This window comes from Osmerus eperlanus, chromosome 14 (genome assembly GCF_963692335.1).
Source record: "Osmerus eperlanus chromosome 14, fOsmEpe2.1, whole genome shotgun sequence".
Lineage (NCBI taxonomy): Eukaryota > Metazoa > Chordata > Actinopteri > Osmeriformes > Osmeridae > Osmerus > Osmerus eperlanus.
In genome coordinates, this window is record NC_085031.1 from 5,826,540 (window position 1) to 5,840,011 (window position 13,472).

The 13,472-nt window shown below is 51.4% G+C and overlaps 2 protein-coding genes across 3 annotated transcripts; one reads left to right on the forward strand and one right to left on the reverse strand.

The window, feature by feature from the left end:
- Window positions 1-323: 323 nt before the first annotated feature.
- On the forward strand, window positions 324-3,065 carry mlana (melan-A). Its single transcript, XM_062477742.1, has 5 exons — window positions 324-523; window positions 875-967; window positions 1,413-1,509; window positions 1,875-1,982; window positions 2,698-3,065. The coding sequence occupies exons 2-5, from the start codon at window positions 903-905 to the stop codon at window positions 2,764-2,766; spliced, it is 339 nt and encodes a 112-aa protein (XP_062333726.1). The 5' UTR covers window positions 324-523; window positions 875-902; the 3' UTR covers window positions 2,767-3,065.
- Window positions 3,037-13,289, reverse strand: LOC134033536 (uncharacterized protein KIAA2026). 2 transcript variants are annotated; one of them, XM_062477741.1, is made up of 10 exons: window positions 12,728-13,289; window positions 11,171-11,917; window positions 10,699-10,905; window positions 10,119-10,530; window positions 8,750-9,953; window positions 8,507-8,580; window positions 8,192-8,281; window positions 7,936-8,051; window positions 7,532-7,740; window positions 3,037-7,425 (listed from the first exon to the last, which is right to left on the reverse strand). In XM_062477741.1, the coding sequence occupies exons 1-10, from the start codon at window positions 12,730-12,732 to the stop codon at window positions 3,866-3,868; spliced, it is 6,624 nt and encodes a 2,207-aa protein (XP_062333725.1). In that variant the 5' UTR covers window positions 12,733-13,289; the 3' UTR covers window positions 3,037-3,865. The 2 variants fall into 2 exon arrangements, with proteins under 2 accessions (XP_062333725.1, XP_062333724.1); XM_062477740.1 differs by having other exon boundaries at window positions 8,186-8,281.
- Between the last annotated feature and the right edge of the window lie 183 nt (window positions 13,290-13,472).

The window sequence follows — 13,472 nt, forward strand, 5'->3', positions numbered from 1 at the left end:
AAAAATATTTTTAACAACAACCTATCATGTGGTTGTTCCCCTCGGCCAGTTTGACTGCGACACATGTGCAGAAAAACTCAAATTGTGTAAGATGTGTTTTATTGATATTAAAATGGATCATTCCTGCTTTCCGCTATTAGTTACTGTAGGCATATATACAATTGTTCCTTTTTCCCACAATATGAATTATACATCTTGTTCTGAGGCCTGCCACACTTTGCCAACCAGGCCCCCACTGCGTGAAGTCAGCAGACCCCTTTCAGCAGACAGACCCCTTTCGTCAAACTGCACGAGTCTGTACTAGTTTGAGTTCAGGGCTGCAGGGTTTCACGCTAATTAGTCCGATTCAATGGCTTTAAGTATGAAAGTAGAACCCGTGACGGTCATGAGAACTCCTTCCCAACAGTTTTTTCTTCTCTGACTCCAAGATTTGAGCTGAGAGGGAGAGCAGAGAAAAGCGGCGGTTGAAAGCAGTGTAGATTGGAGACTGTAGGGGACTCTTCGCAATTGAATTATCTAATTGGTAAGATTTTCTCTTTTGCAGACCCAAGTGGGATTTTGAAGAACAGGTTGTTTTGGATGTTACAGTTTGATTGAATAACGTAGCCTATTTATGATCATACTTTTCTTCCAGTAATTGCTAATAAAATTATACATCTTGGTTTAACAGTAGCCTATATTGGTCTAGTGCACAATACATTAAATAACTGTACAGACTTCATTAAAGCTCCTGTGTTCACAATGCTTTTGCAGAGCGTAGTAGTATTATTGTCGTGTGTGATGTATGTAAAATCAAGTTGTCATAGAAGGTTGTCAAATGTTAATGAAGGTTATCAGTTTTTATATTTGTGACTTTTACGTCATGTTACATTAGGCCTAAGCAGACTGTGGACTTCAAAAGGATGCCACGTGGAGACTTTAACGTTTATTTCGCAAGCAAGGGCCGTGGCTTTGTCCGGGCTGAAGAGTGAGTATACAAAACATTTCGGAATGTTTCAAATTATTCATATATAGTTTTTTTGTTTATTGTTGTTGTTGCGTAAATTCCCATTCTGCATCAGTATTGACAATAATTTAAGAGTTAAATAAACATATTGCGCCAGTAGTTAGGAATAACTCACAACCAAGAGTACGTGTGTAGTTGGTACTTTACTGTACACGTAGCAAACCGGGCGACCGCACCGGAGACATGCAGGAACAAAAGCAGAGACAGGAAACACACAAGGCGCACGCGCCAATACAGTTAACAATAACATGCCAGCACACTGGCGTTGACTCTGACCCTGTTTCATTGTGACACAACACATCTGTAAGTCTTTGTTGTAAGCCAAATGGATATTGCTCTACAGAAAACACATATCAAAGCCTTTCATGTGCAACGTTCTGACTGTGTGTGTGTGTGTGTGTGTCAGGGCGGTGGGCATTGCCCTGCTGGTGGTAATCCTGGCCGCTCTGCTGATCCTGGGGTGCTGGTACTTCAGGAGGAGGAGTGGCTACAAGATGATCAGGGTAAGATCAGCCTGTATCAATCAATATCAAAACACTCTTATAGGATGATCAGGGTAAAATCAGCCTGTATCAATCAATATCAAAACACTTATAGGATGATCAGGGTAAGACCAGTCCGTATCAATCAATATCAAAACACTCTTATAGGATGATCATGGTAAGATCGATCCATATTGGAACATCCCTTGAAGGCTCAGTGATGGTCTTGCAAGACTTGAAACAACACTTCTCTCACACACACACACACACAGAGAAAGGCGGGTGAAGGATGCAGATTGCATGCCTGTTGTGAAGAACAAATGTCTTTGCAACTGAACTGTGTCCTGCTGACTGACCATGTCCCATTGCTCTGCCCCCCCCTCCAGAGCCCCAGATCCGGCCCCCAGACATGGAGCGCAGGACAGTACACCGAAGGAGGAGCAGCCGCAGACAACAAGATGGCTCTTACAGAGTTTGTCAGCCTCCAGCCTGCGGTAAGACATCAATGGATACTAAGCCCTTAGATTGTTTCTGGTGAAGGGGAACAAACACACACGCATCCGTGAAGGCCTAACAGACCAGCTGACCATGCCTGAACTCAAGGACCACTCAGAAGCAAGCGTCAAGAGACTTCCTTCCTAGGAGCCAAGTGTGGTCTCAAGATACACGTTGGGATGTAGACCGCCTGCTTCTTTACACATTCCTTGTCTGGAGAAGACGGAAGGCCAAACTGTTCTGTGAGACGGGGAGGGTTCTCGATGAGATATCAATGCATTGAGTTTGGATTCAAGAATAACAACTGCCGGCAGTTGTAGGAGGCGCCGGAGTCTGAGGCAGGGGGAGCGAGAAGCTGAGCTCTCACCAGCTCTGTTCTGGGAGGAATGCATCTAAAGCTGCAAGGTGCATGCGAACTGATGCAGTGGTCTGCTGCTGCAGATTATTATGTCACCAGACCAGATGAGAGGATCAGGATGTGTGTGTGTATATGTGTGTGTGTGTGTGTGTGTATGGGAGGGCAGGGGGATTCCAGTGCGAGAGCTGGCACAGGCACAAGTGAAATTCCTCAGTGTGTAGGGGAAGGGGTTGGGGCTAGAAGTTCAACAGCGATTCTATTTCATAATTTGATTAGGTGGATAGATCGGTTATGGTTTGTTTTACAAGAGTGATACATGTGACCGGCTCTGTTGTCAAATTCATCCTTGTGTTTAGGTCCCCAATGCTCCACCAGCCTATGAGAAGATCTCCTCAGGACTGCTACCTCCACCCTACTCCCCCTGAAGAGCCTTCTCCACCCTTGGACACCCCCACACAGACCACCAAGATCTACATAACTCACTTTTAATGCCAATACTCCAACTTTATAGGCACGATTGTTTGGAAGACGGAACTGTTGTTTGGTTGATCAGATGTTATTGTGAATATGAATGCGTTTCGCTTTCGTTTTTTTACAATAACTATTGTGTAGTTGCGTGTAGCCACTTCAGGAGACGGTCTCCCTCTCCACTCATTCAGCTTTATTTAAAGAAAGAGCATTTTTTTCAAAGGAACACAACAACCGACACACTTAGAAAGGACAGTCACATTTATTACCAGGCAGAAATGTCCACAGTTATTCAATGAAAATGTATCCACTAAATATTTTGAAAAATCTATATGGTAAAAATAAATAATTAGTTGCACTTCAATCTGAGTGAATGTTTGCTTATTTTTCCAAACAGCTTGTTGGTTGAAAAGACAGAAAGCCTGCGCTAACGTTTGGAAATATGTAAATCCCACATTCTTTTTAGGAGCAAATCTCAGAACCAACCACCAGTTGGTCTGAGGGAGGAATCGTAGGAATCAGAAGTTCTTCCAATCCTATGAATTCTAAAGGGTATCACTGAATGTTACATTTCAAAGTAAAGTAATATAATAGGAACATTCAAACCTTGTGATCCAACAACATGTTTTAATACTGGCCATGAATTATAAATTTAAGTGACAGATCGACTGAACTATCAATTTTGTTAGAGGGCAACAACAAAAAATGTTTTGCCTCAAAAAATAGAACATCATCGTAAGATTGATTACCACTCCAGTCTATTCCACAGTCTCTTCAGCAAACAGATTCAAACAGAGTCAACTAAAGAGTTAATCTAGAATAAACTTTACATACAACTCAACCGGCAGTTTTTTTCTTTTGGAGACGAGGTGTCAAATCAAACCCTGAAGATTCCACTCTGATGATGAGCTGGAAGTGTCTCAGAGCAACAAGGGCCCTCTTCATCTTTCACGAGAACCAACAGGAACTCCAACTGAACACAACCTTGCTACCAATGACTACACTACTCGCCGAGTATAGAATGGGGTTCAGAACACCAAGTCAAAAGGTCAGAGTTCACAGGTCAGGCAAGCCAGTGCCTGTCGGGGTAGGGGTACCATCCATGGAGCCGTCTGAGCCCAGGCTGGGTAGGACCCTGACCGAGGAGACACTGGGGCTGACCACTAGGGTGGAGTTCAGGGCAGAAAGACCCACAGGGCTGGCCTGATTAACTGGTCCCAGGACCGTGTTCAGTACAGCACCGTCTGGACTCACCAGCAACTTGGTAGGTACCACTGGAGACATGAATGGGACCTGTACAAGTGGTTTCTCCAAATCCTGCATTTGATTGGGTAGAGCGACAGGCAAGGTGACGGTCTCCGACGTCCTCAATGTCCGGATTGGTTGAGCTGGTGTAGTTATTACAGTGCTATTGGATGGAGGCACCACTGCTACAGGAGCCACCTGGGTGCTATTGAAGGAGCTGCCGATTGGTAGTACCGTGGCGATGGGTAAAGACTGAACCCGGGAAAGTGCGCTGCCTATTGGTGGAACAGCTGCCGTAGGCGGACCCTGTGTCCGTGTTGTAAGTGCTTGGATTGGCTGAACGGTGGACATGAGCTGCGCTCTGACAGGCGTCCTGGTGGCTCCTGTTGGTAGAACAGCCTGTTTGAGAGTGCTTTGTGTGCTTCCAACCACCTGGCCAGCACCGAAGCTACCAGGTGGAGAGGAGGAGGACAAGGTGCTACTGGCCAGCAGAGGAGCTCTGACCGCTCCTACCTGCCGAGGGACAGAGAGAGAGATGGAGGGGTGGATAGGGGTGGCTGGGAGTCTAAGTGCTACTTTTTGTGGCTGAGCTCCTGGAGTGGCCATCCGTGGCCCCTGTTGTGCAGGCTGGGTGGGGGCCAGAGCTGGGACCACTGTTCCGGCCAACCTGGTTGGAACCGGAACCAAGGCAGGAGCTCCAACAGGGAGAGGGGCTGACACTGGGGCAAGTGTTCCAGGGAGGGTGGACCCTAATGGGCATGAGGTGGCAGGGCTGGCCCCCTGAGGGGCTGGTGCTGGGCTGGTGATAATAAGGATGTGGCTCCCAGGACCAAGCCCCTGGGGAGGCACCACGAAGCGGGTGTTGTTGAGGAGAATCTGGGTCCCGGCGGCCAGTGGGGCTGACGTGTTGATGACGATTCTCTGCTGCACTGTGCCAGTGGTGCCCGGGGTGGGGCTGGTACAAACGTTACCGGCTGGTGTCACAGGTGAAGATGGCATGGCTCTGGGGGAAGGGGGAGGAGCCTTGATCACCTGTGCAGGTGTGCCAATAGCACCTGAGGGATTGTGGTACTGGGGATCCTGGATGTGGGGAGGTGTGGGTTGTGTGGTTCTGACTGCACAGTGGGGGGTCTCTACCTTTCCAGCTCCAGACCCTCTGCTTCCAACAGGCCCCAGCGAGGGGATGGTACTGGTGCTCTGGACCAACACCAGGCCAGTGGAGGAGGCAGCCAGGCCACCGGGCCTGGAGATACAGAACGGGCTGCCCTTCACTGGGTGCTGGGTCGCATTGCTGGTGGTCTGGCCCGGTAATCTGATCTGAACCCCGGAGGGTAGAGCAAAACTTGGAACCATAGACAGAACTTCTGAGGTGCTGGTGTTGCACACGTTTGGATTCCGATGGGCTCCTTTCTTCCCAGCGTCAGCTGGTTCTGACGAGGTCAAGGGTTGACCTACGAGCCCAGGCACTTGGGCCTGTTTTGGAATGCTTCCTATGGAGGAGGTGGTGGTGGGGGAGGAGCACACTGTGGATTGGCTGACGAACATCAGCTTTGAACCCGGAAGGACCACAGGTTTGATGGGGGTGGGGGTGGCGTTAGAGGTGGGTGTGACCAAGATGAATTTTGTGATTGGCTGCTTGTCATCAGCACCCGCCCTCTTCCCAGCAGGACTGCTGACACACTGCAGCAGTGCATTCTGGGTGAGCCCTAGCATGGGCATGGAGGGGCTTTGGGGGAGAGTGACAGGGCAGTTAGGAGAGAGGGGACCTTGGGTGCTGACAGCAACAGTGGTCTGTGAGGCCGAGGCTGAGGCCAGACCAGGCTTAGCTGCAGCTGGGAGGGAGATGAGGCCGGGGCCCCGGTTCATGGCCAGGGTGACAATACTGCTTGCTGGAATGCTGGGGGAAGAGGGGGTGGGGGAGACGGGGGTGTGGTGGAGGGCAGGACCAGTGGAGATCCTCAGCCCAGAGGGGGAAGACTGGGACTGAGACTGGGGGACCATAGAGCTCCTGGGGGCTGTGGAGGACGGATCAGTAGAAGGAGCAAGAGGAGGTGGTGAGGTCTTGGACACCAAGAAGGCTTTTAACTGAGGGGAGATGGTGATGACAGGGCTGTTTGGGGACAATCCATGAGGATTCTGTTCTGAGGATGCCTGGACCTTCACCACGCCAGTGTTGCCCCCTCTAGTGGTGACCAAGATGGACTGCGAGTCCCGGATGCAGATGGTCTTCAGCTCCTGTTTGGGGTCCACATGTGCTTCACTGGAGTCAGTAGACACAGCACTGGCAGTGAGGGACCTGTTTGGCATTACAGTCTGGGGTGTGCTTGTTTTGGAGCCTGGGGCATGCACAACCTTAAAGCCTGCTGGTAGAGTCTGGAGCTGCCTGGTGGAGACATGGGGAGACGGGGTTCCATCTCTCCCCCCTCTGGGCTCCTTGAGAGGAGCCACTGGCTGGATAGGTATGCTGCTCCCCCCTGGGAGGGAGAGCCCGGAGGAGGGTTTGGAGGGGGAGGAGCCCCGAGCGGTCTTAGTGCGCAGCTCCTTCCTCTCCTCAGAGGGCCTGTGGAGGAGCAAGCTGCTGGGCAGGATCACCACCTGGTGCATGATCTGGTCCCTGGTCTTCTGGTCCAGCAGGGGCTGGACGGAGATCTTCACCGGGCTGCCGTCCTTCTTGAGCAGGCCCAGGGCCTCTGGCACCTGGTACACCACCCGGACAGGGCTCTTTGGTACAGGGGATGTAGGGCCAGGGGATTTGCCCGCCATGGGGGCCGTAGCGGAGGATGTGGCCGGGAGTTGTAGCTTGGCTGCAGGGGTGGGAGTAAAGGTTGGCAGAGAGCTGGGGGGCTGAGAGTGTTGAAGAGAGGCGAGGAGGGAAGGCCCGGTGGCGTGGGGAGAGGAGGACGTCAAAGTTCTATTCGGAGGCTGGCCAGGTGGAGCAGGTGGCGCAGGGGGGGGTTCCGGAGAAGGAGGCCGGTGCATTAAGGTCACTTTATTGCCCACACTCTTGGCCAGAAGGGTTGGTATAGGCTGATACCTCCTGGGGTAGCCCACGGCAGGGGACAGAACAGCGGGTCCAGTTCGACCAGCCTGGATCTGAGTCTGGATATGAGTCTGGACCACACCTGCTGGGTTCTGTTCCCTGGCTCCGGGTCTGCTCTGGAGGTCCGCTTCCCCCCCACATGAAGAGGGGACGGTCAAGTCAGCACCGCTGGCGGCCCGGCACCTCTTCCTCAGTGCTGGGTGGTCCTCGACGTCGCTCCCCATACGCTTCAGGTAACGCGTGATAGGTCGAAGGTCACCTGGGGTCCCGACTTGCTGAAGAGTCACCAGGCCATCTACCGCAGCCTCTGTGCCTACCTGCTTCAGGTCAGCTGGAACACACAAACGTTGACATCCATTCAATGGATGAATACATGAGGGGATGAATGCATTAACGGATGAATAAATAAATGCGCGTGTGTGTGTGTCTGACCATACCTGCAGCCCACAAGCCCCTGGGGACAGTGTCCTCCTCCTCCTCCTCCTCCAGTCTGCTGCTGCAGTCGGAGAAGGAGGAGGAGGAGGAAGAGGCCCCGTCTCCCCTCCTAGCGCGCCTCGCCACCTCCTCCGCCACCCACTCCTCCCGTACGAAGTTGGCATACTCGGGGTGCTTCTTGAAGTCGTCGTGGTCCTTTTTCAGGCGCAGTCTGGGGAGGGGAAGACGGTATTCAAATACAGTGTTTCCATCTTTTCCAACAAAAAAAACAGACCCTTAGAAACAACATTCAGGGAGCCAGTGGACATTTGGATTATTTAATCACACAGTAACTAAACACAGCTTGAAATCAAACCTAGAAAATGTTTCTAAAAATGAATCCAGGCGTTAAAATGTGTGTGTTTACCTATTCCGGTGGAAGGCCTTGACCAGTTTAGGCTCCCAGGGTGAGAGCTCGTTGAGCAGGCGGATAAGCGTGATGTGAAGGTCCTTCACCGCCTCTCTCTTAAAGTACCAGCGGCCCTGTTCACCATCACAACAAACACACAAATGAAGTACGCCACCAGTCCACCATCACAACACACACTTACTGTAGATACTGTACTGCCTATAGGATCCTATGTTAGATTGAGTAGACTGAGTGAAGCTTGACTGACACTAACAGATCTCTTCTTGGCGCTCTCCAGTTCATCCAGCTCATCTTCAGTCCTGCTGATCAGCTCCCTCAGCTCCTGCAGGCTCGTGCACACCAACTAGAGAGGGAGGGGCCGTGGGAGGGGGGGGGGCGGGGCCGTGGGAGGGGGGGGAGGGAGGGGGAGATGGACCAATGACAGGGTGAGGAAAGAGAGGGAGACGAGCCTGGTAAGTGAAATGTCACCAGCGATGTCTTGTTTAGACTCCAAAGCGTATTCTCTCACTGGTTGTATCAGACCTGCAGGTGTGGTAGTTAGGAATACAACCCCAGCAACATGAGTTACCTTAAACGCTGGTTCAACCTGAAACAGAGGCTTGGTTTTCTTTAAGGCCAGTTTCTGGGTCTCCACAGTTTTCCCTAGGGAGTAAGAGAGAAAGAGGCAAATATGCTAGTGTTTTCCTTCACTTCCTAGTAAAAATCCCTTTAAAGTAACAAGACTTTCTGCCTTTGCCATCTCCTGCTCAACCCATCACATGCTTCACATTCGACATTCCCTTCAACCTCTGACCCCTTCTCGCTCCCTCACCTATTTCCTGTTTCCTCCTGTCCTTCTTCACTGTGCAGTTATCAGCCGTCTCCAGGGCCGACTCGGCAGCCTTGTCCCGGCACCGGCGGCTCCTGTCCGGCCTCTTCCTCCCCCCCCCACCCCCCGTCAGAGACCGCAGCACCCTCCCCCCGCCCCGCTTTCTCTTCCTCTTCTTTCTCTTGGTTCGTATTCTCTCCATCCTGCCTCCCTCTGAAGGTCTGTCGTGGCTGGACCCCGACCCAGACCCCGACCAGGACTCTGACCCAGACGACAGGCGGGCTGAGGAGCAGTGACAGTTACGGTGCTGCTCAGACCCCGACCCCTGAGAACATTCTAGACAGGTCCCGTGGACTTCAGCCGGGGAGGGGGTGGCCCCCGCCTCCACCTTTGGCGTTCTGGCGGGTGTGGGGGCGGAGCGAGCAGGAGACCTCCCGGTGTAGCTGTGCTCCCCAACACTCAGACAGGGTTCACGTAACTCTGTTTTGACTTCTCGTTTGACTCTGTGTCTGACGTTGACGTCCTCCTCAGACAGAGGCTCCTCCTTCATGCTCCTCCGATTCCTCCCCCCAGAACTGACACAGTCCCTGGATCCTGATTGGCCAGAAAGGGAGCGACGACTACTCCTCCTTACATTCAGTTTCAAATCTTCCTTCACCACCTCTTCCTCGTCCGATGACGAAGCCTCCTCTTTCTTCAGCCCCCAGGGGGGGTGAAAGGTCCCCGCCCCGCTGACCTCGCCGTTCTCCCCTTTGACCCCTCCCCCCACCTGCTTCTCCTCCTGCTCCTCCGTCTTCATCGAAACCAGGAGACTACAACTCCCAGCACCCTCCTCCACCTCCTCCTGTTCTTCCCCCTTCTGCGGGTCAGAGTCCCCCCCGTCCTCCCCCTCCGCGGGCTCCAGCCTGCGGACCTGGACAGGCGGCAGGGGGAACTGGGGAGGCAGGCTGGGGCTCTGGCAGTAGATCCTCAGGTCGGCGCCGCAGAAGTGGGGGAAGTGGATGTAAGCGTTCTCCTGCCCATCGTAGCCCAGGATGGACTCGCGGCACTCGTGGATGGGCTGGCCCAGCACGGCGTCCTGGACCTCCTTCTGGGTCTGGTACACGTTGTCGCAGAGCGCCTTGAGGAGCCACACGCGCTGGAGGAAGGAGAGCAGGTGGAAGGGGTGCTCCTCCAGGGGACTGACTTCCCCAAGCTTCCTAAACACCTACAACGCACCAATAGAAAACAGAAAGAAATATCGGAATGCTGAATAGAATAAAAAAATGTTTTTCGAAATACAAGAACTATTTCTCTGATTCAGAAGAACACAGACGTTAATAGATGTCAGGATGGAACAGAAAATGATAGCGATGGTCGTCTTGCGCTTCACCTGCTGGTCCAGTCCCAGCTGCTCAGCCCGGGGCCCCTGGTCCTCGGCGGCCCCCACGGCCCGGTACCAGCCCAGCACCCTCAGCCTCAGCTCCGCCTCCCAGCGGCGGTAGGGAAGGGCGGGCCGGCGGTGCAGCGTGGGCCTCCTCTGGGGAGCACACAGCAGGGAGCTCATGACCTTGGCCAGGAAGGAGCTGCAGCGAGGCATCAGGAGGCAGCGCTCCAGCTCGAAGAACACAATCTCCGGGAGGTTGAGGGCCGCCTGGGCCAGGCACAGGAAGTGTCCGATGGCAGGCAGCTCCCACATGGTGTGGATGGACCAGGGGGAGGCCTGGGAGAGGAGGCCGCCCTCCCACTCCTCCACCTCCTTGGCTGACGTCTCCTCCGCCTCCTTCTTCTCCAGCTCTCGTTGCCTGCACCAGGAGAACAGGACGAGGGGGTGGGGCCTTTGTTACACATGGTGTTTCACAAAGTGTTCAAAACGATTTCGCTCATACTAAAACCGTGTAAAAAAAAAAGAAAGAAAGAAAAAAGCCTGCACACCAAACTGTCAGTATCCATAAACTCAGAGCATGTCTCACCGCCTCTCCTCCTTGACCCTCTGCTGCTCCTCCAGACGCAGAGCCTGCACCATGAGGGACTCGTGCCCACCCACGGTGATGGTGGCCAGGCTACGGGGCACCGACCTCCTCCGGGTGGACGTCCCCCCCAGAGCCGGGCCACGCTGGTCCTCCGCCCCGAAGCGACCCTTGGACGTCATCACCAGAGTGGTCCTCTCTCGCAGGGTTCTGAGTGGACAGAAACAGAAGGAGAGGCTGAGTCATCGGTGCGGGGGGAAGCATAGACTGAACGGATGACGGAATGACCAGGCTTAGATGTTCAATCCCTCATCACCAAAAAGACTCTTTAGGTAGACAGACTGGCCTCAAACTGAGAAAATGTGCTCACAAATGAAAATCAATTAAGAGAAGGTTGATCAGTAAACAATGCATGAGTCTATAACTCAGAACAGGAATGCTATCATTGATTTTAAGGATGCAATTGTTTGTTCACCTGGAAAGCAAGGTGAGTTTCTGTTCCAGCATTATCTCCAGTTTCTGGGCTTGTTTGGAGACCCAATGGTCCACCCCGTGGTGCCGATAACAATTCTCCAGCATCAGCCTGAAGTCGGCTACAAACTCTGTTATTGTCTCGTACTCCCGGCCTAGGAACTTCTCCTCCATCCTTCTCAGACACATAGACTGCCTGGTCTGACCCCTGACCCTGAGGCCCACCCCACTCTGATCCTCCAGCCCAATAGGGTGAAGGAAGGGGGTTGTGATGCCCTTGTGCTTGTCCAGAAGGAACCCACTGAATATCCTGTAAGCCTGCTGGACCTCATAGCTCAAGTCCTCCTCCTGCACTGCAGTGTTGGAGGAGATGCAGACCTCTGGGAGGGAGAGGTCGTTGGAGATCTCAGACACGCCTTGGCTCAGTGCAAGGTCAGTGCTGCTGTCACAGTGGGACGAAACATTCTCCAGCCCGCACGCCCCGTTGCTGAGCCCTTCGGTGGCTGGGTCACATTCAGTGCTGCTGTGCCATTTGGGGTCTGAGGACGACACGATGTGGACCACACCTCCACTGTGATGGGGGCCCGAGTCTGACTCTGAGGTGCAGTCCTGGTTGTGGAAGAGAAGGGGCCGGCCAGTGTGGTTGGCTGCCTCGTTTGACATGTCCTGCTCCAGCATTGTGTGATGATGTACATTGGGTGGGTTACAGGCATCCGTCTGGAGCCCCTTCATCTTGCTGGCTGGAGGTGTCCTGACGGAAGGGAAAGGAGGATGAGTGTTACTATTAACTAACTAGTAATGCTACAACGAAGAACCTCCACCTTGCAGTAGTAGTCTACAAGCTCGAAAACTAGCTAACTGACTACCATAACAAATACATTAAAGTTGGCTTATATGATTTGGAATATCTACAGGATTTAAAAACTTTTTGACTCAATGAATTTTATGACACTAAATTCCCTAAATAAAAAAAACTATCTCGGTGAGATACATCAGTCTCGTGAGACAGGTGCAGCCAACAACCAGTTGTGGTAAACATGTATTTGATCTGTTATCATCCTATTTGTAGGTTGGGTTAGGTTATCTAAAAAAAAAAGTTCATTATTTTAAGTAGCCAAGTTAAAGTTAACTCCGATAACAAATCGATTATAGTAAGAGCTTATTCCATACTACTTAGGCTAGCTGTAGTTTTTATTTTTTTTATTTTTTTTAACTAGCTACATTATATCTGTGCTACCAAGCTTTCAATTAACTCCGTATTAGCCAACAAGGTTTCAAATTGATTATTCTGATATCAAGTTGATGTCAAATAGCTATCCCAGCTAGCTGGGGTCCATCTAGCACTATCTGCACGTCCACTCGCCTTGACTGCATTTAATATGCTAGCTAGAATGTGGCATTGAGTGAGTTCCAGAAGTTTCGTGAATGGGGTATCTTCGTTCATCCACATATGTCACTATCCGCACTATTGCTAACGTTAGATACATTGCTTTGCAGAACGCTAGCTATTCAAGCTAGGCCGTAGAGAGCTAGCTGAAATAGCTGGCTAGTTAGCTCATACCTCATCAACAAAAAGCGGCGCTTTCCATCGGCCAGGCTCCGCTCCGACTGTCTAGCGACTCAGTTTGATGCTACTACTAGTAGCTTAGCTAGGCTAGCTAGCTAGCTTTTGAAGCAGCGGCCACATACTACTACCCACTGCTCATTGTTTCCAAAGGAGGCCTGCTTTTGAGTGTGTTCGTATGTCGTGTATTAGTGATCAAAAAAAGGTGTTATTTGACAACAAAGTTCGTTTAGGAATCTAGCTATCTAACCCAGCTAACGTCATGGACAACTAAAAGGCGCCCTCAAAACCCAAGAAAGGACTGACAGCTGGGTATCTAACCTTCCCCGTCTATTCGGCTCATTGGTTATCTAAGCTAGCTACCAGCTTACGTTGTTCACCAACGACTTTAAATGTAAATTTGTGATTAACAATACAAAATATTTGGAAACTTGTGACGGTAGAGACCTACAACTGGACAGTCTACATAAACAAAGTAACTTAACGGGATGAAGTAGCTATTTTCCGAAATATATCCAGACAGTACTTCCACCAGTCTGAGCGTGCCAATGTGCGCACCGTGACGTAACTCCCGTCACGTTCTCATCTTATTTTGGTTTAATATTTGCTGACGGTGTTTCGGTTTGTTACTGTTTCAGCTGTGTATTTGTTATAAGGCCCTGATGATATGTTCTTAAAATTAATGAACCACAGACATATATTTAGATCATTCATGTCCTTGACAAATATGTATTAATGCTTC

What these genes read in the sequence shown, in the direction of transcription:
- mlana (XM_062477742.1), top strand. Translation starts at nt 903, where the DNA reads ATGCCACGTGGAGACTTTAACGTTTATTTCGCAAGCAAGGGCCGTGGC. An exon ending in GGCTTTGTCCGGGCTGAAGA is followed by an intron (nt 968 to 1,412) that starts GTGAGTATACAA and finishes TGTGTGTGTCAG; the next exon opens with GGCGGTGGGCATTGCCCTGC. An exon ending in TTGTCAGCCTCCAGCCTGCG is followed by an intron (nt 1,983 to 2,697) that starts GTAAGACATCAA and finishes CCTTGTGTTTAG; the next exon opens with GTCCCCAATGCTCCACCAGC.
- LOC134033536 (XM_062477740.1), bottom strand. An exon ending in AGGGTCAAGGAGGAGAGGCG is followed by an intron (nt 10,531 to 10,698) that starts GTGAGACATGCT and finishes CTCCTGGTGCAG; the next exon opens with GCAACGAGAGCTGGAGAAGA. An exon ending in CAGGGGCTTGTGGGCTGCAG is followed by an intron (nt 7,426 to 7,531) that starts GTATGGTCAGAC and finishes TGTGTGTTCCAG; the next exon opens with CTGACCTGAAGCAGGTAGGC.